Genomic DNA, 25,438 nt, shown 5'->3' with positions numbered 1-25,438 from the left:
CTGGCAACCCAGTTTGGTCTCTGCGGAAAGACTACATTTCCCATAAACCTCTTCTGCGCCGTGTGTTTCTGTATGTGGGAAGGATGTGAGATATTGGGTCATTTCCGGCAAGGAAATTATACGGAGCCGGGTGTCTGCGCTCCACATCTTTTCCCCTTCCGTAAATGTTGACCAGCTTGCAGCCGCTGCTAAAGAAGATTGCACCGCGTGTTTGGTAGTAGTAGAGAGGATGTACGCGTACCCAGGAGTAAGTACTACTGGGTTCCAGTAAGTGTACCATAAGATTGTGTTTTTGGGGTAGCTCATTGCCCTCACTGGAAATGTACGGGGTTAGATTCTCCCGTCACACCATCGCACCCACCTCTCAGGCACCTTAGGAAATCTTGCCATGTGTTCTGATGGTTCCTATTTATTTAAACAGGGATCGTAGGTAATTCTTGAGGAGCATGCAGGCACATAATATACTTGGGGGAGAAAAATACCAAGGGAGAAAGTAACATCAACGGCCTCCTTTTGAAGGGCACTGTTACACTAGAGTAAGCTGATCTGCAGGTCATACTTTAAATGCGCATGTTATGATCCATGCATACTTCTCTGGGAATAAACCCCAATGAATTCAGTGGAGCTGATTAAACTTATACAGGACAAGGTTACCATCAGCACATTTTCTAGCTCAGTGGCACTTCTAAGTAAATGTGCAACAGGCAGTTAAGATTCCTTGAGGATAAGCCAACGCACACACACCAATCTTCATTTGGCCTGATGTTTCAGCTCCTCTGCATTTCAAGATTTGTGTATCAGACTTGGGTTGACAATACAGTTATGGTATAAATAGGGCATCTTGCTTTAAGGAGGGGGCATATCAATGGTGGGATCTTCTTCAGTGGGACTGAGTTGATTTTGCTTCCAAATAAAGGCTGCCTTCAGACAAAATGTCTCCGGCCGCCCCCTTCATTATCATTGGGCCTAAGGGGGCTTATTCATCCATGATGGCAGTGCTTCAACAAATGCTAAGCAGCGGGCTTAGTTACGCCTTCAGTTTCCCACAGTGCTGCATCAGGATTTAGCTGTCTGCCCGTGCTGAAAAGAAATGTTAAGAGGATAGCCAGGACAAGTATTGGTAGTGGATCCTGCCAGGACTCTGGGGTCCAAGAATGTCAGACCCTGTTATCAACCCTGTTCAAAATTTAAAGACATTTTAGACTAACCATGGTGGTGAATGGCTCTGGCTACTGGGAAATCAGACATTCTTCCTATCTATTTAATAGGGAGACAGTCCATTGTATCACCTGACAGTGGTATCAGTGGAACTTCCTTCTGACTAGACATGCATAGGATTATGGATTAAAAATAAGCCTTCCCCCCTCCTTTCCTCAACCTTGTGCCATGATTCCAGGCATCTTTCAGATTTTCTTGTAACATGTGCCTCTAAAACCAAGCCTGAGAATGGAGAGGATTTTTTATTTCACATGTTTAATAGTATCCAGAAGTTAAACATTTTAAAAAATAGTGGCATACAAGATGCTCACTGGTTTAGAAAAGGAATGTGTTTTGAAAGATCTTGCAATGAAAACAAAGTTTATTTTCCTTGACAAAGATTTCAGCATGCCTTGGTTCATCTTCTACTTGGCTTCTTAAAGGACATTATTTACATGTAAATGATCCAGTATGGGGCAACTGTTTTTCTTAAAACATGGGCAAGTAATGTCCTTTCCTGCCCAGAAACACAACTCTGACAAACAAGGATAGAGTAAAAACCAATATGCAGAATTTGGGGTTCAATGTTATCAAAATAGCTTGGTTCCCTGGTCAGAGTGGCTACTTATTTGAGTTATGCTGATCAATACACAGTCCTGTCAGAGGCTCTGGCTTTCTAGGAGGAGTAGGACTTCCGAGGTATCACACCATTTGCCAGGTCACAGCGTATTCCCCAGCGCAGGGCAGATCTCTTCTTCTCTGTAGGCACCATATAATTGTTGGGGATATAAATATGCTGAGGTCGAGGAGGCATTTCTGACTTGTAGAGCATCTGCTCCCGGATGCTCCAGCGCACACCCTTCCTCAGATCCTCACCTGGCAGCCGCAGTGTTTCCCAGTCATGCTTATGCTCCAAGTAACGTGCTACCCGATCAGTCTTCATTCTGTTTCGGCTGGGTTGCTCTAGTCTCGGTATTATGAAGGACTTTGGGTGGCCAGCAAGAATCAAGTCCTGCTCATAGGATGTACAGCTCTGGCTCTCCCTTTGAGAGCTCAGGCTCTGGCTCTCATCTGTCGCTCTCCAGGAATAGGGAACCTCAGATTCTGGGGAACTGTTTGGCTCAGTCTCCTCCACAGAGTCTTCCTCTTCCTGCTGGGTATTAAGGTTGTACATTCTCTGACTCAGACCTGCATACTCGGGGTCAACTGGACTGGTTGATTCTGGTTCACTGATGACTGACTCATCTGTCACCTGCACTTCTCCATCAGGCCTTCGCCTAAGTACCTTCCTTTTCATCACAGGTTTCCTAGAAACTCTAGAATCCTTAGGAGTCTCCGACTGCAAGTTAGTTTGTGTTGGAAGATGCTTGACCATCACAGGAAGTGTGGGTCTGGCCACAGAGGCCACTGAGGCTTTTGTGTAGGGGTCTGCCTGATGGGTGATAAGAGGCTGCCTTGGGCTGTCTCCATCTCCCCATTCAGCACAAAGGCGAATAAAGGCCTTTGCCACTTCTTTGAGCGAATCTTCATGCTCCATAGAAGACCACTGGTACCGGCTGGGTTTCATCAGGGCTTCCATTACTTCTTATAATTACTCATTCTAAAAGAGAGAGATGCAGATTTTCACACAGTGCAGTACAGGTGTCAAGGCAAGCTTAGCTATTACTTTACTTACAGAATAAGTACTACCTACCTTATGTCTGGCAGGAATGTAACTTAGAATTCAATATATTAAAAAAAAAAAAACAGTCCTGGTATAATTCCATTTTTCCCTGCCATTTCTCCAAAGAACATGAGGTCAGTTCTTCTTCATTTGCAAAAAAAAAGTGTTTTCATGTTGTAGATCTTTTCATAGGGATTCTCACTATGGCCAAAGACGGGGAGGAAAGAGAGAAGCTACTGAAGAGGGTCCAGGAGCTGGAAGAGACTGTGCAAAGGCTGGAAGCAAAGCTCTGGGAGAGCAAAGAACCCATACACACTGGAATGAACCTTCCAGCATCAGGAAAACCTAAGAAACGTCTGCAGCGGCCATTTGATTTTAGTGCCTATGACCAGAGACATGTAGCACTTAAGATAGCCTACCTGGGCTGGGGATACCAAGGCTTTGCCAGCCAGGAGAATACCAACAATACTATTGAACAAAAACTGTTTGAAGCTCTTGGCAAAACCCGGTTAGTAGAAAGTAGACAGGCATCCAACTACCATCGCTGTGGGCGCACTGACAAGGGAGTCAGCGCCTTTGGACAGGTAAGTGCAATACCTCTCTGACTTCTGAAGGCAGCATCTGAATTGGAGGGGGACAGAGGGAATCCAGCCCCACTAACTTTTCTGATGGCTCCATCTAGCTTTTAGTAGACTTAAATATGCTGCAAGTCTCTAATAAGAGCCAATGTGGTGTAGTGGTCAAGTGCACAGGACTGGGACTCGGGTGATCGGGGGTTTTAGTCCCCACTCAACCATGGTGCCAACTGGGTGACTTTGGACTCTCAGCCCAAAATATCTCAGAGTTGTAGGGATAAGATTGTGAGAGTAGCAGGAGGAGAATGCTGCAAGCTGCTTCAGAGTTCTTTGATAGAAAACAAGTGGAATAGAAATCTAATAAATAAAATATGATTGGCAAAGCTTGACCTTTCATATGGTGCAAATCTTGTTTGCTTACCTAAAAATGTTAAGATTTATTTGTACACTGGAAAGTCATAGTGCTGCTCATGCAGCATAGTTGTTTGGTGGACCGTTCTGCAACCTGGTGTCTTTCCGGTGTGTTAGGCAACCGCTGCCAGAATCCTCTGGCCAGCACACTGGGTGTTGTGGTGCACACACCAGGAAGGCACCAGATTGGGGAAGGCTGGGTTAGAGTGTTGGGACTGTGACTGGGTTCAAATAGTCACTCAGCTATGAAGCCCAAGGGGCAAATCTGGCTAGTTACTCTCAGCCGAACTCCCCAGAAAGAGACCATCTATGCTACCAAGAGCTCTTTGGAGGAAAGACTGCTGTTACTATAATGATAAGAATGATAAAGTAAACCAAGGCAGTCACACTTTGCTATCACCTCATAATTGATGTTAATAATATTGGAAGCCATGGGGGGAAATAAGGGAACTCAAGTATTCTCTATCAAGAGTTGATGGATCTAACATGTAACTAGTGTCAACCTGGTACATTTTCCTTGAAATCAGTACTCAGAGAACTGAGGAGAATAGCATGTTAAAACTATCATCAAATCAGTTAGGGTCTAAATACTCATCAAGATATACTAAAAACAGACCAGTTTTGCTCAGTCATGGAAGTAAAACAAAAAAACCACAGTACTGCCTTTCTCTGCCTCTCATGTTTCAGGTGATCTCCCTGGATCTACGCTCAAACTTTTCAAAGACTAAACCTGAGGATGCCACAAAAAACAAAGCAACAAAAACTACAGAGGAGATCCACTACACCCACATCTTGAATCAGGTTCTCCCTCCCGATATACGGGTACTGGCCTGGGCCCCAGTGGAACCCAGTTTCAGTGCTAGATTTAGTTGCCTGAAGAGAACCTATCGCTATTTTTTCCCTCAAGCCAATCTGGGTGTATGTCTCATGAATACTGCAGCTCAGAAGTTTGTGGGAACACATGATTTTCGTAATCTGTGCAAGATGGATGTAGCCAATGGTGTGACTAACTTTCAGAGGACAGTTCTTAAAGCAGAGGTACAGCCTGTGGATAAAGAGGCCACTGAGCAACAAAACCCATTCCAAATGTACCAGTTTGAAGTGACAGGCCAGGCATTCCTCTATCACCAAGTCCGCTGCATGATGGCTATCCTGTTCCTGATTGGACAAAGGATGGAGAAGCCAGAAATTATTGATGAGCTGCTGGATATAGAGAAGAACCCTAGAAAACCACAATACAGGTAAGTTTCGGGAAGGGAGTTTTAAATATTCAGATAACTTTGTTATAATTCAGCACATTCTGATGTACAAAAATTAGGATAACTGTATATGAACAAACTAAAGAAGAGCATAGATCCAAAATTGCATGTTGTCTCCTTCATCAATTGCACATTTTTGTTTAGTTTACTATTATGCATGAGAAAACAAACAAAAATCAGCCATGGCGAGATGACTATTTCACATTTATCTGCATGCCAGCAAGGTGCTGTGCAAGACTTGCATCTTCTTTTGGTCCATGTACAGTTCCAAGCCTAACAGGGCTAGCTTGTGGGTGTCTGTTTTTGCATGTGTTCCCCCATTGGATTAAGCCACTTGCATCTAACTCAAGTTTCACTTCTGAACACATTTTCTTCCAGCATGGCAGTGGAATTTCCTCTGGTTCTTTATGATTGTGAATTTGAAAACATCCAGTGGATCTATGATCGCAAAGTTCAGGAGTTTAATGTTACTCACTTTCAGCAGCTTTGGGCTAATCATGCTGTTAAAACCCATATGCTGTACAGCATGTTAAAGGGACTAGATTTTGCCAAGATACCAACAGAGCCAGGTAAGAAAAACAAGTTTTTGTAGGTTTCTAATTGTAATCACTATTGATCAATCAGAGAATGGATCTGAAATGTCCCATAGTCCTTATGTTCTTGGGTCTTAGAACAATTGCTAAGGACAGGATAAACATGCTGGCTTGCTTCTGTTTCTTTTTCGTGAAATAGTGTTTCAATTTCCTTCTGCTCTCTTCCTATCTAGGAACCTCTGTTTTACCCAAGGCAAGAGGCAGATCTGGCTTGTTTTCAGAAAGGAGGGTCACCTGTGCTAACAGTCCCAGAATGCTAAATATAATTTGATACCAGGAAAATTCACCAGTGACTAATTCATTCAGCCTGACACCTCATGGTCATGGCATCTAGTCTGATCTTTGTACTCCCCACCCCCCCAAATCTACTTTTTGTGTCATCTAGTGTTTGCAAGAACTTGAAAGTTTACCTATATACTTTGCTGGCATTTTGGTTGGTCCTAAGAAGGTTATTGTCCAATTCATTTAGTTTTTCTCATGGATCGACACAGCTAGCTTTTGCATGTTATGCATAACCTGACATTATTCTGACACTCATCATTGTTTATAGATTCAAGGAACAACACAACAGTTCTCTGGAGAGAAATAACACCCCCCATCCACAATCAAATCAGTGCTTTAATTGAAGGTGTGAAAGCTCGCAACTACAAACCATTAATGGACCGCCCCAAATGTGAAGGTTTGGAGTCTCGCATCAGTCATTTTGTGCGCAGAGGACGTATTGAGCATCCACACATTAAAAAAGAGAAACACTCTGAAATGGAAATAGATGAGAAGATGGAACTGAAGAGCAACCATGGGGATACTCCAGAAGCAGAGAATAAAGTTCCAGAACAAGCTGCAAAGAGGCTCTGCATGAGTACTGATTGAAGTTTCCAGATTGTATCGAGCTATCTCCAAGCAGACACAATGCTTGTTTTGACAAGTTTTTTTTAATATTAAACTTTTTTCATTTAAGTAGTAAACTATAGAATTGTGTAACAGATGTCTAGTAGTTTAAGAAGTGTTAACACAATGCCATACTGGCTCTGCATGCAGCCTTTTCCTATTCCTGTGTAAATGTAAAGAATCGAAGGGTACAATCTTACACATGTTTAGATAGGAAAAAACTACAAACATGCATAGGATTGTACACAGTTTTAATCATTCACTGCAATGGGTCTTCTCTAAGTAAGAAAAACAAAACAACAGAGGGTATCTCCATTGACAAAAGCAAAGCAATCAAGTACAGTTTTATGTAGCTTTTTGGCAACAACTAAGCACAAGAGAGTTCATAAACAGAGTTTCTGGCGACTGGTAGTTGCTTGAGGTTAGGATTCAGGGGCTTCTAAGCACCTTTCATGAGACTCCACTTCTTGCAGAATAGAGGCAATGAAAGCAAAAAGCCATAAGAACTCGAACTAATCACAACTTAGCAAATAAAAACAAGCAGTTTTATACTGCAGATATGCCAGTTTATCAATAGCCTAATTAGGAACTGTAAAGGGTTATTTTTGCTGACATGTGCAAGAGAGATGAGAGTGTCAAATCCCAGCCCTTCCTTCATCAAATTTGGTACTATAGTGTCCCTTTGTGTTCCATCCCTTTCTCTCTGGTGCAGAACTCTAGAGTACCTCATTCTGCACCTGTCCTGGGTGCCACAATACTTTTTCCTGTAATAGAGTAACTCAGTACATAGTAAAAACCTAGAACTAGTACATGAAGAATTTGTTAAAAAAGTGAAGACTATTATTCCCTACTGAATGCACGAGCAAATCAAGCACCATTATTTATCCTGTGCCTACAAGAGTAGCGCACATGCTCTGTATACAAAAGGTTCCAAGTGTGATCACTAGCATCTCAGCTTAAAAGGTTCTTGGGTGGCAGATGCTGAGAAGAATGGAAAACTGCTGATAGTCAAAGCTGGATTACACAGACCAATAGTTCGAATCAATGTGTATTTTGGTTTTACATTCTATCATTTGTATTTCCTGCAGTCTGCATCAAGCACATTTCAGGCTAGAAAGGAAGAAAACAAATCTTACTGAGCTAAGAGCAGAGACATCACTTCCATTTTTGTTTCAAAAACAGCCCTGCAAGGTAAGATAAGAGTTGAAAGTGACTAGCGTAAAGTCAACCAGTAACTTGACTTAAATGGTATTTGAGCCTGGAATACCTAGCCCAAACCACTACACTGATTTTGAGCTCTTCTCTCTCTTCCCATCTTTGAGAAATGTTAGTGACCAAAACATGGTGAATAACCATAACCCCATCACTTACTTGCACAGGAAATACTGTAGACACTATGGTGTGATGGGTAGAGCAACTTGTCCAGGCCCAGATTCAAATTCCCACTCAGCCCTGAGGTTCAGCAGTGTAGTGATTACAGTGATGGACTGGGACTCTAGTCCTCACTTGGCCATGAAGTTAACCGATTCCCAACCTGGCCTACCACACAGGGGTGTTGTGAATATAAATAAATCGAATTAGGTAAGCTCCCTATGCCTTGGACGCGGGGGAAAATTACACAAATTGGGCCAGCCACTTATCTCTACACCTCCAGATAGCTTGGATTGCAAGTTCTATCATCCCGAGGAATGCAATCCATCCATTTGGAAGCCGCCAAGCTAGCACAACTTGAAAGGCCATCGAGAGTGAAATGTGGTGGATGCGAGCGGGGGTCGTGGGGAAAGAGAGCGAGCCATGCCCACGGCCGCCTGCTCCTCCTCGCGAGGAAAGGCGGCTTCGAGCGCCCCATCGGTTCGCCTGCATTCGGAGCTGCCGCGGCCGAAGAGGCCGCATCCGCCTCGTCTGGAGGTGCGCGCAGACCGTCTGCCTGCCGCCTTCCCTCCCCGCCGAGTCCGGCCCGCGCCCCCACAGCGAATACCTGGCCGGGACCCGCTCGGCTCCCCCTGCTCTCCCGTAGCGGCTGTTACCTGACGTTTCAACGGCCGGGCGTTTAAACAGGCAAAAGGGGATAGGCCCCTCCCGTCCCCTCACCTCCATCCGCCTACTCCCATTGGTCTAAGCCTCAATTGTCCTGCCTTTTTTCATTGGAGTGCCTGCCCGTCCCAGAGCCACATTCCACGCGAGCTATTGGATGCTGTTGGTTGGGGGGGGGGTAGCTCGCACCGTCGTCTCACTGGAGAAAAAGGCGTCTGTCAGAGGGACTTTACTGCCTTCGAAAAAAAAGATTGGCTCCGGTTGGTTGGAGCACTCTTGACGTCCCGCCTCCTTCTCTTGCGCCTTGGCGCCGGGGCAGCCCGCGAGCGAGAGGAGGAGGGCGTTGCGGAGGTCCTGCCCACGGCTGAGCTTCGCTTGACATCGACGCGCGCTGAATAAAATGGCCGCTCGGAGCGGGGTCCGCCTCCTGGGCTTTGTGCGGTTGGGGCCCGCACGGCGGTCTTTCTCGCGCGCCCCGGCCTTGGCTGCCCCTCCCACCGCCGAGCAGCTGGCGGAGAAAATGCGGGCCCAGAAGCGGGAGCAGCAGAACGCGCAGAAGCAGGTAAGTCCGTTGGGACTGGCGGTTGGCTGGTGTGCTCAGCCAGGACCTCATTTCCCGGCATCCATCGTGACCGGAGGACTACATATCCCGGCATGTATTGGCCCTTGGGAGCCCTTTAAACGGCTGGGTTGACAGCCATGTGCTGTGTTAAAACTTACTGTTGCAAACTTGTGGAACGTCTTAGTAATTCACAAGCATTATCAACCGGTTTTTGTCCTATAAATTTGGAAGAAATGATAAATCATAGTTTCATTTTGGGGACTTAGAAAACTGTCATACTGATTTAAAGCCTAACCTTAATGCTTGGCCCAGTTAGCACAACCTTGTCTATTACGGTTGGTAACAACTCGCCGGGGTCTTTGACAGCGAAAGGTGCTTGGCGACACCAGCTCCCTGAGCCTTTTACTTGGATCCCAAGAACATGGGATTCTCGGGCGGGAGGTGGGATGTTAGCAAGGAATGCATTTATGCACTTCTGTTTAGTGCGTCACCTGCAGACTTTTTTCACTGGTTTTGTTTTGGCAGCAATTATCCATGCCCAATTATGCTTTCTAAGACTGGAGAGTGTTTGCAGTCTAATGCTTGTGGGGGTACCTGCTTGGTTGCCATTTATACTATATCTGTCTGGGATTTCAGGCAACATTTTTTCCTGGTCTCAGCTGAACCTGGATACTTCTGCATATATTCCTTATGATATTGCCTGGGGTAGGATATCATTTCTTCCCATAATCAGTCTTCCTTAGGTCACTGAGGATAATGATTTTCCTCCAATCTTTACATTTATGTTGGAAATTGAATGGCCAGTGCCTAGCCTCCTTTTCAGGCATCCATGCAACAAAAATGTAGGTTACCAGAAATTTCCAAAATTGGTGCAAATGAGCACACTGTGGTTTACTTCTTTGCTTCCAGGCGGCAACCTCTGATTGACCATTTGTAGTTAGTTTAATGTCTGAACCCAGATAAGCAGAGTTGTTTTGAGGTTAAACAGCCCTAACAATAGGTTGATGACTGAAAACAAGTGGGGAGTACACCGGAGCAATGTGCTTAATTGTTCGCTCCCTAATAGCCTATTATGGTTTCTTTTCTTTCTCTGTCATCAAAAAACCCCCTACATTCTTAGATTGCATTTTGCATGTCACAGTGCTTTTAAAAAACACGGTATGGTTATAAAAGTTGTGCAATGAAAGTTCTGGCTAACCTCCTTATCCCTTGCTTTTTGACTTTTCAAAGATTCCAAAAGACAGTGTACAGAGGCGTGTCCAAGAACTTGCTCAGCTAACTGAGCAGTTGAAGCGGGTTCATCCTAATGTGCTGGCCAAGGCACTCAAACGGGGGCTCCTCTACCAGGATGAAAACATTGTGGTGATCAACAAACCTTATGGTATCCCCGTTCATGGTGAGCAGATTGCCATGTTACTAACTTGTTGTTGTTATTGTTGTTGTTACTAATGGATGGTCATAACAGTGGGCAGTAGTTGTTCAGCAAGGGTATTGATTCTTAGGCCTGGAAGCCAAATCCTGCCCCTGAGATTCTCCAAAAAGCTGTGCCCCTTTCGGATGGCAACACCTGCTGTCCCTCAACCAAAAGTATGATTGATCCATTCTAAAAGGTTAAGATACATCTTCTAAAGTGTAGTCTTTTACAGGGTTGTTTTATTTGTTTATTTATTATTTTTGTGCATGTATGCTGCCTACTGTCCTGCTGACAGGAATCTCTGTATTTTTATTTTTCATTGTGTGTAGCTTTTTTAATTTGTGTTTTATGGCAATTTATTGCAAATTATTGTATTTTTGTACTGGTGCAAACTGCTCAGAAAGCTTCACCTGTTCCATGGTATATAAATGAAATTCATGATAATGATTAATCATGACCATATTAGCAGTAGTAGCTCTAAGCAAAGCTATACTGATATTTTGGAATTTTGGCTCTTGAGCTGAGAGAGGGTCAACACCCCTGTTGTACAGGTCCTGCTAACTACCCAGACTGTGATGCATCTCTTTCCAAAGCCTCTATTGGCTTGTGCAGCTGTCCCAGAAACACAAGGTATGGCCTAGTGAATATCAGTATCCAAGCGATATTCTGAAGTAGCATGCCTCTGATGATCAGATGTTGGAGACAAGCAACAGGGTGGTTTCTCCATCTTTCTCTCCTTGTATAATTCCCAGCTTGCCAAAATAGTTGGATTCCTGGCTTGATCCCGCACAGAGAGCTTCTAGCAATGAGTACAGCATTCAGATATTGTAACTGAATCTCAAAATTTCTCTGGGCAGAGACTACCTCCACTTTGTTGCATGTGCTGTGCCGACCAGTCCTGCATATATGTTGTTTCACTGGCCTAAGGTCTTCAGTCCTCCTAAGCAGCTGGAAAAGTCAGTGCTTCAGAGGCAGCAGCTACAGCACAGGGTGGTCTGGTTGTCCTCTGGTCAGGGATGGAGAATTCGCCACCCCCGCAGCAGTGTTATTAGCTGTGACATCCATAATCTGGGAGACAGTGTGATACAGTGCTTAGAGTACTGGACTGAAACTCAGGAGACATGGGTTCTTGTGAACCCTTTGTTGTAAGGCTCACTGAATGGCCTGAGGTCAGCCATTAACTCTCAGTTGAACCTACCCCACGTGGTGGTAGTGAGAATAAAACTGAGACGAGGAGGAGGAGGATTGTGTGTGTGCGCTTGGTCTACTTGAAAGAAAGGCAAATATAAAGGTAGCAAATAATCCCTCACACTTGGCTATAGTGGCATAGGCAGGGGGGAAATTGCAGTCCACCAACATCTGGATTGCTACACAATCCCCATCCTGCTAGGCAAAATACCAAAGGAGAGCGAAGCAGGTGTACAACTTACTGTTGATCGATCCCAGCCAGGGTCGCTTTTTCTGCATCATGTGCCTTGGTATTGGGGCTGCAGCCTGGAGGACTTTACTTGTCGCAGCCAGTAAAGTTAGGCAAATGCCCCATTGCACGATGCTCCACATCACAATTGCATAGTCATCCTGATGCTGACACCTAGCCATTTCTCAGAGTAACTTGGTGGATTGATGCAGGCATCTGTGCTGTGGGATAATTTATTTATTTAAAACATTTCTATGCTGCCCCCATCGCAACAAAGCCTCAGGGTGGCTCACAAAGAATACATAAAAACACACATAAATAACAACAATATAACAATTAAAAAAACATTTAAAAAAAACATTTAAATCATCATTCTTTCCAGTCTATGATGCATCAAAGTTTTCATAAGTCCTAGAGCAGCTGCTTTGGGGAAGGAAATATCTTTGGAAATTATACAATCAGGTCTATTTCGGCCTTCCTCCTAGGTGGTCCCAGGGTCAAGAGGTGCATCTCAGATGTGCTGCCGATCCTGGCAAAGATGTTGGATGGCATGAAAGCCGAGCCCCTGCACCTGTGTCACCGGCTGGACAAAGAGACCACGGGGGTGATGGTGCTTGCCCGGGACCAGGGCACTGCACACCAAGTCCAGGAGATTTTCAGAACTCGACAAGTGGAGAAGAAGTACTGGTATGAGACTGTCAGTCAGCTACTTTTTATTTGTGCCAGCTTCACAAGGAGCTTTCACGTTTGATAAACCAAGGGTCTTTGCAGGCAGGGGGTGGGGGGAGCTTAGTATCCTATGATCTTCTTAGAAGAAACAGTGATGGCCATAGCAGAGGACTTGAAATGTGATACTGCTCAACTTTGCAGGGCAATCTGTATTGGACAACCAGACCCATCAGAGGGGCTGGTGGAAATTCCCATTGTGGAGAAAGAAGTGAAGAGCCAGCAGAAGCACCATAAGGTGAGTCTGTTTCCTGTCAGTGGCAATTTGCCCGTTCAAGCCACCCTATTGCACAGAAGGGTGTTCTGCTGTTTTCCATGCCTTCCCAGCATCAAGGCAAACATGTTATTGAAGTGGTAATACCTGAAGAGTCCAGAGCTGAAGTAGCTCTTCAGATCCAGAAAACAGCCGCTGTAGGAATTGGTGCACGGCTTTTGAGCACTTTCCATCCCTCATGCTAGCATACTTGCTCCACTTGGTCCTCTTTGGCTTTTTGGAACTGCAGTGCCCATTATCCTCATCTAGCAGGGCCAGTGGTTAGGGATGCGGGGACCATAGTCCAAAAACTTCTAGAGGGTAATAGGTTGGGACAGATTGGTCTAAAGCTGGTCTCTACCACTAGCAACATCATATGGGAGAGCAGATATTCACTGCTGCAGAGGGAACCACCTAGGCTGACCTAGGCTGTCGTTATTTGCTTTTCAGCACCAGGCCAAGACCTTTTTATTTAAACATCATTTTAATTGTTGATATTTATTGATTTTAATAACTTTGGCCAGGATGTCTCCAATTTTATATTTAATTGTGTTGACGATTTTATTTATGTTTGTAAGCAGCCCTGAGGCTTTGGCGAATGGGGCGGCATGTAAGTTTGCTAGCTAGCTAGCTAAATAAAATAAAACAAAACCAAACCACCTCTTGTGTTGGTTTTATTGTCCCAAATGAGTGAGGCTTGACTGTTTAACACAGGTGCACACACAGCAAGCAATGCATTGGCAATGCAGGAAAGCCTGTGTCCAGGCTGGCATGATCTGCCACCCAAGGAACAAGGCAGTCTCCCCTACCTCTGCTAATTGCCACTCTGTCATTCTCGCTACCTGTCCAGTATTCTTAGCAATGAGAAGCCAAGGTTGAGTTGTGCGCCTCTGCCTGTCATGCTGCTTCTTGTTTCTATTTGGCTTAGATGACACTTGCTCCAAACTATCGCATATCCGATGAGGATGGGAAAGTGTTCAAAGTGCGCAAACACAGAGATGCCCACGTGGCTGTGACCAAGTACAAAGTGCTGAGCAGCTATACTACTTGTTCCTTACTGGAATTGCAGCCAGTCACAGGTAATGCCTCACATCCATCCCTTTTAGTATCTCAAATTGGCAACCTTGTTTTTTCACGCAGTTTCTTCAGAGGTATCTGAAACAGTACAAGGGATGTGGGTATCCAATACCAACAGACTGCCTGAAGATCTCGGGAACCGATAGTTCTAATCCCAGTTGGACTCTCTTTACTGCTTGTTCTCTAATGTGGCAGATCAAATTCGGCCAAGCCGATGTTTTCTGGTGGAGTTCCCAATAGTATTTTTCTCTTCTAGATGCATTTTCCCCTCCTGTTGCCTGCTTTTCTCTGCTAGAGTTTGTCTTAACCAGTGAAAGCTCATGTTTTCCCTAGAGGCAGCCTGCGTGTGGAACTCCACCTGGGCAGCTAATTTTGCCAAGAATGAGGAAACAGGTATATGTTGTGGCTATATTTAAGATGTGTGTGCATGTTTTGATTTTTTTCTCCCATCTTTCCCCTTCCCCTATATGAAGGAGTGAAGCACCAGCTGAGAGTCCATTTGGCCTACGGCATCGGCTGTCCTGTACTTGGGGATCACAAATACTCCCACTGGAGCAAGCTGGCACCACAGGTGAGGAGGGCATGGTGCAAGGAGTTGACAGGTGTGACACTGGCCTTTATTGTAAGAAGGCGGTAGGCCGCAGTTTTATGTCCCAGGTTTCAGTGGAAGTCTGGTTGTGATTGCTTGGCATAAGCCTGGCCCATTGGTCAGTTCCCCCATGCTCAAATCTTGTGGCCGGCTACCTACTTAACACACCTTCCTTTAAAATGTTCTTTTGTCATTTAATAATCAGGTATTTTACTTTTTGATCTGTGAGTCAAAATGAGCTTGTACCAGTGAAACACGAACCTTGTTGGTCATTTTAGATGTGCTTATTGAATGCTGGATGCTGAAGCCTCTGGAGCTTCTATAACTAAGTGAACACGTATTGATCAGTTTGGAGAGGGGCCAATATCTGGTGGGCCAGAACTTGTCCATGCCTTGTATCACCAGCATCACTATTACAAACCATTTACAGAGTTAAACTGATAGGCAGTAGGCTGCAAAGTTTTTTTCAGATAAGGAAACATACTTTTGTAGTAGTTACACACACCGTTCCTTTTCTGTTACCTTGGCAGTAAGCAAAACCCTCTTCATAATTAGAAAAGGCTTTCCATTACTTTCATATATTGAAGAGAAGCTATGGCCAAGTGCATACAGTACATTCAGCAGACCACTGCCTCACACATCCATGTAAAACTTTCAAGCATGTTTTGGGCATTGCTCTTTTTTCCAGTTGTTAACCATGAAGCTTTATACCTAAAGTGTTTACCACCGATAATTCTCAAACTATCAATGCAGAGGCAAGAACAGATGGTGGTCAATTAAGAAGTGTGTGTGTTTAGCCCACCTGTTGATCAGTTTCTAAAACAACACCTCTCAAAAACAGTGAGAATAACAGATGAGCTTTGTGTGATTTTTTTCCATATGAGGAGTGTCTCACCTCACAACTTGTAGACCCTTTACTTGTCTATTCCCTCACTTCTCTGTGGTCCAATGTGACCAAAAGAGAACCTTGTATTGGGTCTACCATAATGGGGGATCTTGCTTGCTGTCACTGCTCAGTAAGTGCGGTGTTGCAGTTACAGTGCTGCACTGCAAACCTGGGAATTCCGGATTCCAGTCCTCACTTGGCCATGAAGCTCACCAGAAGACTCTGGGCCAGTCATTTACTCTCAATCTAACCTACCTCACAGGGTTGCTGGTTTGAAGATAAAGGGAGTTGTATAATCCACACTGGATTCCTAACAAGAGGGAAAAAAGGTGGGATATAATTGCAATATAATGAGTCCTACTTTTCCCCTCTTCCTTTTTTGCAGAAGCTTCCCGTAGGGACATTGAAGAGACTAGGCTTGGAACAAACCAAAGCCCGCCATCTTCCCCTGCACCTCCATGCTTGCCAGCTCATCCTGCCAGATCTCAATGGCAATGGGGAGAAGAAAATCAATTTGGTTTGTAAGCCACCGCTCTTCTTCTTACGCTCCTTGAAGCGACTAAAGCTGAAGCATCCTCGGCTGGAGGAACAGTGAGCAAAGATGGTGGTAGCTAAAACTGCTTTGCTGAAGAAACATTTTACTATGGTCCTTGTGGTACTGGGGCTTCCACAATAGGGTAGAGCACTCTGGACCTCAGGGTAGCCAAGTGCAATGGAGATCTGTTTTTCTTGGGAAGCTTGCAGCCCTCTGGAGAACCTTCATGGCCCTGGCAGCTGAAAACAGCACTGACAGTGAAGATGAGGATCTCCAAGACCTATCTTTTGAGTCTGAGATAAAACATGACAACTTTGACTGCAAGATTGTGCAAGCCAAGTTACATCACTTGGTTACTGAAACAATGCTTATTTGTAAAGTGTTTCGGCTTGGGAACCAAGAGGCATCAGAAAGCATGTCAAACAAACTGCTGTTCTGCTGAAATAACAACAGTAACAACAATAACTTGATCTGCACGAAATGGATGTCACCTAACTGGAGCAGGGATTATTTTCTTTACAGCTAAGAGGCAGCCAGGTGCTCCACACAGCCAGGATTGTGTAGTGCATCCTTCCCTCCACCTGGTGACTGTCAGACAGGCGTGGCTGCAGTGCCCAGCCTTGGCAGCCAGCACCAGGCTGGGGAGAGACTGAGCTGTGAATCAGGGAGCCCCTGGTTGGAGTTGTGCCTCTTCGTTGAACTCCCAAGATCTGAAATGCCAGTCTCTCCTAGCCAACATTATCATCACCCCACACCCAGTCTGCACCATTCATTTCTATCATGGGGATAATAACCCTGATGTGCCTCCAGAAATTAATGCACACCAAATGGGCCAGCAAGGTTTGCTGCAATAAGCTGCCCTTGCCGTTATGGTTACATTGCACCGTGTAAGACAGACGTTGAGTCCTGGCAGTGTGTGCATACGGTCAAAACAAACAGCGCGTTGCTCCCTTGTTGCAGTGTGTGCTTGTATTCAGGTGGATCTGCTACTCTGCAGAATGTGTTGTGGTTCACTTAAACAGGGGAAGGGTGGCCACACCCAGTACAACAGGGAGATTGGCTGCTTCATGATTCCTGCATTGCCCCAGAAGCCGTCACTTGATTCAATACATTTTTTTTGTTTTAATAATTATTTAAAGTATTCTAATAAACGTATCTTAAGCATTTTTACTAAACCAGCTTTCTGGATCAAGTATTATGCAGGGTGAATTTATCAGAAAAAATGTCGGACCCTACTGCGGGAACACTGGCAGTATGGCTACTTTTGGCTTACATATAGGAAGGGGTGAGAGACCTTCCTAGCAGCAGTTACTGGCATAATTTTGTGGGTTTGGGGGTGGGGGGGACAGCTGCCAAATCCTGCAGTTCCAGTTGACATTATTGTAGAATCCTCTGTTCTTTAATGGAAGTAGCTATTATTCTTGAGATACATTTTTTTCAGGGCGTTCCTATTCATGTTTTGACTGATAGTTTAAGAAACATTGTCTCCCAGTGTCTATGCCTCCTCAAAACAGACTGTGCCACTGGGGGCTATTACACCAAGTTCCTGTGAGGACATGATTCCACTGCTACCCATATATTTTAATATGGTATTGGGGACAGAGTGCAACACCCTAAAAGGCTTAGCTTTAAGATAACATGGACAGGCATTCTTCAGTCTGTGCGTTACAACATAAAAGAGCCCAGGAAAGGACAAAGAATGGCTGGGGGCTGCATTGGTGAACTAAGACGTGTCGGAGCATTGCAGGAGCAGAAGATTCAGTCGCCCACTGAATTGTGCTGCCAACATAGGCTTAAAGGAGCTTTAGTGAATTTTTTTCCCTTCTTAGTTTGGCACCGTAATACTGCGTGGCGAGTTCCTAAAGGACAAAGCAAGGTGATCCCTGCTCATTGCCAGAATCCTGCTGTGCAAATGCTCAACCTGCTATCAGCAGCAGACCTGCAATGACCAAAGCTGAGTTCTCTCAACTATTTTGACTGGAAGTCACAAGTGCAGATACGATGCATCTGGCACTTTAAATCACAGCATCTAGTCTGTATTGGGTGGATTTTGTTGGCAAAGAAGCTGATTTGGACAGGGTGGGTGGCTTGTGGCCTAATTTCAAACGCCCCCTGCAATACAATTAACTCAGATCTGTAAGAGCAGTTTCCCTTTCCCAGTAGAGATGTGGGTTGGGGGGGGGGGGAGAGGAGTGGCTTCACACCCTGCCAGCATGAGGCTGCTAGTAGATTCCTCCCCCTCTCCCCCTGCAGAGAATTCAAACCTTGACAGCAAAATGTTCCCTTCTCCCATGCAGGGATGTTGCTTTAGCTTTGGTACAGGCTGGTGAAGAGCACAGCTAATAAAAGAGCTATAAACTGGAACTTCACAGAGGTTTGAATCTTGTCTCTGCCACCAACTCACTAGGTGCTCTTAATCAATGCACTCCTGGCTTCAGTTGTCCCACCTGAAAAAAAATACCGACCTACTTTGTAGGGTTGTAAGAATTAAAAAATGACAAAGCATGCGAACTGCTTTGAATACTTGAAAGCATGGCTAAGACGTTACACATCTGTATTGCTTAGTGTCTTTGGTTAGCAAAGTTTGGGAGCAACTGCTTTCAAACCATTCTTTCTCTGTGCCTTTGAAATCAATTTCATCTCCCAACTATTTTTGATTTTTGAAGTAAAGTGCTGGAGCTGTGTAGTTCCTGAAATTCCTGCAGGGTGTCTTATTACCATCAAGGATGGAAAAAAAGATTTTAGAATCCCTCCACAGATCCCTCAGGGCTAAAAATACTCTCCAAAGGCAGGTGTTGGAGTGGGAGGATGGCTTCTCACACAGCCCTCTTCTCTGAAAGTGAGAATCAGGATGGGCCCCCAGCCTTTCCTCCACGCACACCCCGGCATCGCTGGGCATGTCCAACGAAGCCCACAGAGCCCCACATCCCCGCAGAGGGTTGCTGAAAATAACATCTGCTTATGAGAGAGGGAGGTAAAACCACAACGACCCAGCCTCGCCTCACTATGCCTGTGGCAGGCTGAGGAACGTGGTGTCCTGGCAATCACAAAATGCAGCAGTGTGTCGCCCTATTTCTGGGCATGATGGTAGTTTGCAGGGAACAGACTGCCTTGTAATTATCCCTTCATTCAGCCAAACAGCCCAGGCTCTTACTCATAACTGTCAGTACTTAATTCTCTGCAAAGAAAGCGTTCAGCTTTTACCAGGCTCAAGAAGTCAAGCTGCCTATTGCCTTGGATGCTGTTTGGAGAGTGAAGATCAGTAGCAGCCTCATCGTTCACCTGTGCTTGGCCCACCCTGAGGAATCATGTCGATTGCCCACACCGCTGGCGAGTACATGCTCTCGGATGCTTTGCTTCCGGATCCAAGTGGTTCCCGGACAAAAGGCCTTCGCTTGGAGCTATCGTGCGACCGCATCATGAAGTTTGTTACAGTGGGACTGCCCCTCTTTTTGGTGTCCTTGGTTTTTGCACGGGAATTTTCCACTGGTAGGTTAGCACAATAGTCCCCGAGACGCTGCAAGGCTCTTCCTTCCCTTTGTTCTGGGGCTGTCACCAAGGGGGGCTTCTTGGAAGCTGCTCCCAGACTTGGGAATGTGCTTCTGAAGGAGGCTGGGCTGGCCACCTTGCTATTGTCTTTCCATTGGCAGGGAAAGGCTTCCTGCCTTGAAAGCTGCTCAGGTTGGTTGGGTGCTTTTTTATTATGTGGTTGCTGAACTGTTGTTTTTTTAACTATGTGTTTAATGGACTAGTTTTATAATTGTTTTCCCAAAGGTTTTTGTTTTGATGCTGGGGTTTGTTAGCATCAAGCTGCTGCAAGCTCCATTTCTTTGGTAAGAAAGTATAAGATCAAGCAACTTAAGGGCTAGGCAACCTGGTGCCCTCCAGATAGTTTAGACTACAACACACATCCACCTCAGTTGATACGGCCAGTAACAAGGGATTGTGGGAGCTGTAGTCCAAAACATCTCGAGGGGCACAAGCTTGCTGACCCCTAAACCAAGGATGGGGACTGTATGTTGGACTGCAATTTCTATGTTCAAGCCAGCATAAACAATGGTGGGGAATGATGGGAGGTAAAGACTCCAATAGTCGGAGAGCTGTGTGTTCCCCATCCCTGCTCTTACGCAGTTCAAAATGGATTTTTCATGGACATTGGATCTGGGAGTTCGCATTAAATATTCTTACCAGGCATAGACAACAGGGCCAGTGATTGAGGATGGTGGGAGTTGTAGTCTGAAACATCTGGTAACAGATATCAAACTGGAGAAGGCTGCAGAAGACAGTCGGAATAGGACCAAGGTGACAGCTCAAGCCTTCACTCTGGGGCTTTGGGCCTGTCACTATTGCTCAGCCTAGCCTCGACTGCAGAGTTGTTGGGAAGAGAAAAGCTGGAGAGAAAAACCCTACATCCCACCATGAGCAGCTTAGGAAGATAGAATATAACTTAGAAAAGTTAACTCAGAAGTTCCAATGAGTTCAGTGGAGCATGTTACCAAGTAATTAGCCTGTTCAAGGTTGCAGCTTAAATCCGCAATTTGGTGCACCCTTGCCTGAAAGAAATGCAAGAGGGCTTACTTCTGAGTAAATATGCATAGAATCATTGAAAACAAGATACATCAACACTTTGACGCTGCGGCAGCAATAGGGTCTGATTTGAATCTGTCCAGTGTCTAGCTTTCGGTATATGGCAAACACATTTACCTCAACGTGGCTTTGCAGAAATCTGATGGAATTTAGCTGAGGTTGCGTGTTGCAGTTCTGAGCCTGTTTGGGAATGTTTATTTCTGGAGAGGGAATGGACCTGTGTGAGACTGGCTGGATCCAGAGTGAATAAACAAAGCCCTTCTCCCACCACTTCGGCTCGCCCTGAATCACCAGTTACATTCCTGGGCTTCTCAAGTGTTTGTGCATGCTTCCAAGAGAGCGTGTGGTTGGTGTCAGGCTGCAGACTCAGGCATTTTGCTGGCTGCAAGGCAGGCATTGATGGCAAAGGGAGCATCTGGAGGTGATGGCCAAATGTGCAGGGAGGGCTGGCATCCTGAGGCAGGGTATGCGTTCCTCTCCCACCCACCAAGGCCTGTGTGGATTGAATGCCTGCTAGCGGAACAGTGGCCCTCCAGTGGCTCACACTAGACTTGCAGGGATGGTCGTGCTTTTGATGTTTGCTCCATCAGTTTGGTATGATTTGGAAAGCAGAGAGCTTAGATGAGCAGGCTGTTGCTTTGCTTTCCTGTCTGACTTTAGCATCTTCTCAGCCATTGCCCCTCTTCTGGGTGACTTCACTGTATCCATTTTGTGGGCAGCTCAAGAGATGCACCTCAAGAACAAAGGAAGTTGCTTGGTCTGTCCAGCCCAATACTGTTAGCTGGCAGCAGCTCTGCAGGGTTTCAGGCACGGGGGTTTTTTTAGTGACAATTCTTAAGTGCACGCAGTTGTCAAGGCAGTCTGCATGGCCATGACCCCAGGGAGAGACTAGCATTTCCAGCAGCATCCTTGAGCTAGCGCAACAAACCAGTTCCAGGGGTTTTCATCCCCTTGGGGCAGGTTGTCCATAAAGCTAAGAGTCTTCCTTGCCCATTCCAAACCCAGCTATTCCCAAATACTTTGCATTACAAGAGAGAACAGTATATTGTTGCTGGGAAAATTAATTAAGATCAGAGCAACCTGGGGGAGTGGAGCATAGCATCTTTGTTAATCCAAGAGTGCTAGGACTGTGTCCTTGCAAGGCTCAGCTCTGCTGCATCACTGTGCCTGCCCTGGTACCCTCAAGGGAAGAGTGGGCTATACACTTTTAAAGAAACTTGGAGCATCTGTCCTGCTGCCCAGGAGCAGGGGGCATTTCATCCATCCCTTCTGGAAGCTATTGGCGCATGGAACCGACGGTGCAAGTTGGCTTTGGAGGCAGAGGGAGCAGGAAGTGGCCTGTCTTTGGGAGGCCGTGGCTCGAAAAGCTCAGTCCCAGCTCTGGTGGGAGGCGCTTTGAGTGCTGTCCTGGGCACCAGGAAGACGCAGGGCCTAATCCCCACGTGGCCGTGAAGCTCACTGGGTGACTCTGGGCAAGTCACTCTCAGCCTAAGCTTTCTTGCAGGATCATTGTGAAGATTAGACAGAACTATATAAGACTCCACTGGTTCCTCATAAAAGGGGAAAAGGTGGGATATAAATGCAGCATAATAATAGCTATGCATTTTCACCCAGACTTACTATCCATAAATGTACCCAAGAAACACTAGCCTAAGTGAAACAAATAAACAAGAACAGTCTTGAGTACTCCGTCTCTGATCTAAAGCATTCGCATTAAAAACAGGGAGTGCACATGTGTTAGTGTGATGTGCATTGATGCAAGAATTGATATTGCAGCTTCATCTACATGGATATTTAAAATGGCTGTTTTAAGATTGCTGAGTTTAGGCTTCAGATGTCTCCGATATACACAGGTGGGAGGAAAACGGAACCATAAGCAAAGCGTGGGGGCTTGAAGAGCAGGAATGTTTTCTCCTCTTCTCTGTCTGGCAGCTGCTACCTGCACTTTGGGTGCCATACTGAGTCTTCTCTAAATCGCTCTGCAGAGCACGCAATACTGTGTAGCTGGTATCTCTGCCTCGGAAAAGAAAAAGTGGGAAAGCATCAATATGGGAAAAAAGGAAGTGTATTTTAGGTCCAACAAAAATACACTGGATGAGACCAAATCAATTTGAATTTGGATCTTCTCCAGATGCATAGAATGTGATGCGAGCAAACCAGCATGCATCAAACAAGAATCGTATATGCAGACTGCAAACCCATTCTCCAAATGCTGATCCTTCTGGACTCAAAAACCTCTCCATTCATGCACAAGAGAGAGATGCCAGCAGGTGAATGACGGGGGCACGCTGACTTTTGCAGCAATGTGAAAGATAAGAAAGTGTGGTGGGAGAACCATCTGATGTGGACTGAGCATGCTGAAGGGCTGTCAAATGCAGGCTGGTATTTGCGGGTAGGAGGAGACCTCAGGTGGGAAGGGGTTTAGAATACAGCCTCCTGGCAGAAGCCCTGGCTCTGAAGTACTGAACAGGAGTGCTCCACGCTGCAACCTTTGGTTACAGGCCCTGCTGTAAAACAGAAATGCAAAATTTAGAGCGACTCTGTTGCAAGAGCTTGCTGCCTGGATAAAGCAGTATCTCCCTCCACACCCCACCACGATCGGCTTTTTCCTTTTTCTTTTCTGGCCATTGGAAGTGGCCTGTGGGAAATCCCCATGTCCTGACCCGATTTGGGCATGAGCCCAGAACCTCTTTGGTTGTTCCATGCGGTGCCAGCTGCCATGGGCAGTGCTCACACAGATCGCAGGAGAGGCTTGCTTGGGGTTGCCCGCTCGGATGTTTGGCGACGGGAAGGGGGCGTGGCCAGGAAAGGGCACCCTCTGGCTAGTGGCCCAGAGCAATGCTCTGCTGCGTGCGGACAGATGGATCTTGTGCTCACGGAGGTGAGGCTTGGGGCTCATGGTTCTCTTTTTCCTTCCAGGCTCCCAGATCAGTTGTTTCTCTCCCAGCAACTTCACAGGGAAACAGTCCGCCTACGTGGATGCCCTGTGTTGGGACTCCTTGCTTCACTATGATGCCGATGCGACGGGAGACTCTAGACCCACATCCCTTTGGGTCCTCAAGGTACTGGGGTGTGGCAGGTTGGGCTCAATGAAAGGAACATGGACACAGGTCTACAGCTTTTTCTCACCAGACAGTGGAGTGCTGTAATGGTGCGAGGGTCAAGCTAAGCCCCCTTGGCCGTGAAGCTCACTGGGTGATCTTGGACCGGACCCTCCCAGCCTGCCCTACCTCATAGGGTTGTTGTGAGCTGACTGTGACAGAAAGCCAGTCAGGATTCCCCACTCCCTGGCCAACTGGGCCAACTCCTGCCCAGAAATCCCTGGGCCAGGAGCCCTGGATCAGCCACTGGATTCAGCAGATGGCAAACCCACATGGGGGAAACAGATGACTTTATTTAAAGGTTAAAAATGGGGGTGGAGGGACTAAAACATATAAGTTCAAAAGGATAAAATCAGGGAAGAGGGAGAAGGGAGGGGGAAGGAGCGAAGGAATCCAGGAGGAGCTTGGTCGGTAGGCTGAGGCGATGCATCCAGGGCCGTATCCAGGTTTCCACTCTAGGTGGTGCTGCCACATTTCCAGGCAAAGCATCAAAAAATGGATGGAGCGCAATAAACGGAAACTTCACCAAGGTGCCTGACAAGGCCAAATGTCTCAGAATGACGTAGCCTGTCAGAAACAGATAAAACTAACTTGCTTAACTCTAAGCACCACTTCATGCACAGACAGGGTCGCAATTAGACTGGCTCGCCTTTCTGAATCACTTCTGCATGGTAACAGAAGACAGCAACTGCAGAGACCCCCCAGGAGGGGGAATCTCAGGAGCGGGGGCTGTTTCATGGCACAGCCCCTGCTTTGCACAGAGGAGCGCTGGATTCACTGTCCAGGCTAGGTTAGAGAGGCTAGGAAAGGCACCATCCTGAACCTCTGAAGAGTCGCTGGGATCAGAGACACGGGACCAGGCCAGGCTGAGCAGTGGTCCATCTCACTCACTTTAAGGCCACTTGTGCTCTTCTGAGGGTGGGCGAAACAGGGGTAGTTTGGGCTGCTGCTGCTTTTGGCCACCCGAGATGCTTTCCCCACTCCCCTCCATTTCCCTGTTTGCTTGCTTGTTCGCTTCTAGTATTTGCACGCGGCTCTACATTCAAGTGGACTTGGAGTGCTGAGCAGCACAGAGTTACATGAACAGGAACTAAGCAGTTAAAACAAGACAGCGTAAAGACTGGGGCTGGTCAGCCAGAAAGGCCTCTGAAACAAGCAAGGCACCCGACGCAGCACTGCCCTGCCTCCAGCGTAGTGCGGTCATTGTGGGCAAACACCTGGAGTGGAAGCTGGCAGCCAGCAAGGATGTTCCTCTTCGAAGGTCGGCACAGATGTTGCGGGTGGGGCTAAGCCAGCCAAAGGAGGCTGGTGTGGCGGGGCTGGCCGCATCAGCCCGTTCCTCGCTGCACCGCACACGAGTCTGACAAAGGAAGGAAGCAAAGGACGCGGCTGTGTTTCAATTGTTTAGTTCTAGGGGCTCCTGAAGACTTACCTTCAGTACGTTATCCCTTGCCCACCTGTCCTCCCCAGAGAGGTCCGCATGGCGCCGTCATTATTTGTTTTTCGGCGCCAGGTGAAGACCTTTTTATGTAAACGTCATTTTAATTGTTAACAATATTTGCTTATTTATCTGGCCAGGGCGACTTCTTTTATATTGTTTATTTATTTTATATTGTTAATTTTAATTTTATATTGTTATTTTTGTATTTTATTGTATTTTATTGTGTTGTA

At 46.1% G+C, this 25,438-nt stretch overlaps 4 protein-coding genes across 13 annotated transcripts in view; 3 read left to right on the top strand and 1 right to left on the bottom strand.

Annotated features, from left to right (window-relative positions):
• The first annotated feature begins 102 nt into the window (after positions 1-102).
• PUS3 (pseudouridine synthase 3) lies at positions 103-6,663 on the top strand. Of its 3 annotated transcripts, none has more exons than XM_044437616.1 (5): positions 103-247; positions 3,053-3,444; positions 4,534-5,087; positions 5,484-5,674; positions 6,249-6,663. In XM_044437616.1, exons 2-5 carry the CDS (start codon positions 3,064-3,066, stop codon positions 6,566-6,568), a joined length of 1,446 nt encoding a protein of 481 aa, XP_044293551.1. In that variant the 5' UTR covers positions 103-247; positions 3,053-3,063; the 3' UTR covers positions 6,569-6,663. The 3 variants fall into 3 exon arrangements, with proteins under 3 accessions (XP_044293551.1, XP_044293549.1, XP_044293550.1); XM_044437614.1 differs by having other exon boundaries at positions 3,041-3,444; XM_044437615.1 differs by having other exon boundaries at positions 103-267; positions 3,041-3,444.
• Positions 1,445-8,748, bottom strand: HYLS1 (HYLS1 centriolar and ciliogenesis associated). 8 transcript variants are annotated; one of them, XM_044437618.1, is made up of 4 exons: positions 7,958-8,513; positions 6,351-6,452; positions 4,939-5,004; positions 1,445-2,797 (listed from the first exon to the last, which is right to left on the bottom strand). In XM_044437618.1, the coding sequence occupies exon 4, from the start codon at positions 2,774-2,776 to the stop codon at positions 1,874-1,876; it is 903 nt and encodes a 300-aa protein (XP_044293553.1). In that variant the 5' UTR covers positions 2,777-2,797; positions 4,939-5,004; positions 6,351-6,452; positions 7,958-8,513; the 3' UTR covers positions 1,445-1,873. The 8 variants fall into 8 exon arrangements, with proteins under 8 accessions (XP_044293553.1, XP_044293552.1, XP_044293557.1 ...); XM_044437617.1 differs by lacking the exon at positions 7,958-8,513 and adding an exon at positions 7,723-7,943; XM_044437622.1 differs by lacking the exons at positions 4,939-5,004; positions 7,958-8,513 and adding an exon at positions 7,723-7,943.
• A 261-nt stretch (positions 8,749-9,009) lies between these two features.
• RPUSD4 (RNA pseudouridine synthase D4) lies at positions 9,010-17,254 on the top strand. Its single transcript, XM_044437686.1, has 7 exons — positions 9,010-9,182; positions 10,413-10,578; positions 12,499-12,700; positions 12,884-12,977; positions 13,921-14,071; positions 14,543-14,640; positions 15,930-17,254. Exons 1-7 carry the CDS (start codon positions 9,021-9,023, stop codon positions 16,137-16,139), a joined length of 1,083 nt encoding a protein of 360 aa, XP_044293621.1. The 5' UTR covers positions 9,010-9,020; the 3' UTR covers positions 16,140-17,254.
• Positions 17,255-18,274: 1,020 nt separating this feature from the next.
• Positions 18,275-25,438, top strand: part of PANX3 (pannexin 3) — a 14,102-nt gene continuing 6,938 nt past the window's right edge. Inside the window, exons 1-2 of the mRNA XM_044437707.1 lie at positions 18,275-19,568; positions 23,586-23,728. Coding sequence (XP_044293642.1) covers positions 19,388-19,568; positions 23,586-23,728 — 324 coding nt within the window. The 5' untranslated portion in view covers positions 18,275-19,387. The remainder of the gene's footprint in view (positions 19,569-23,585; positions 23,729-25,438) is intronic.

The sequence above is a fragment of the Varanus komodoensis genome, unplaced genomic scaffold (genome assembly GCF_004798865.1).
Source record: "Varanus komodoensis strain SLA01 unplaced genomic scaffold, ASM479886v1 scaffold30, whole genome shotgun sequence".
Lineage (NCBI taxonomy): Eukaryota > Metazoa > Chordata > Lepidosauria > Squamata > Varanidae > Varanus > Varanus komodoensis.
This window is presented reverse-complemented; position numbering and strand designations above follow the sequence as displayed.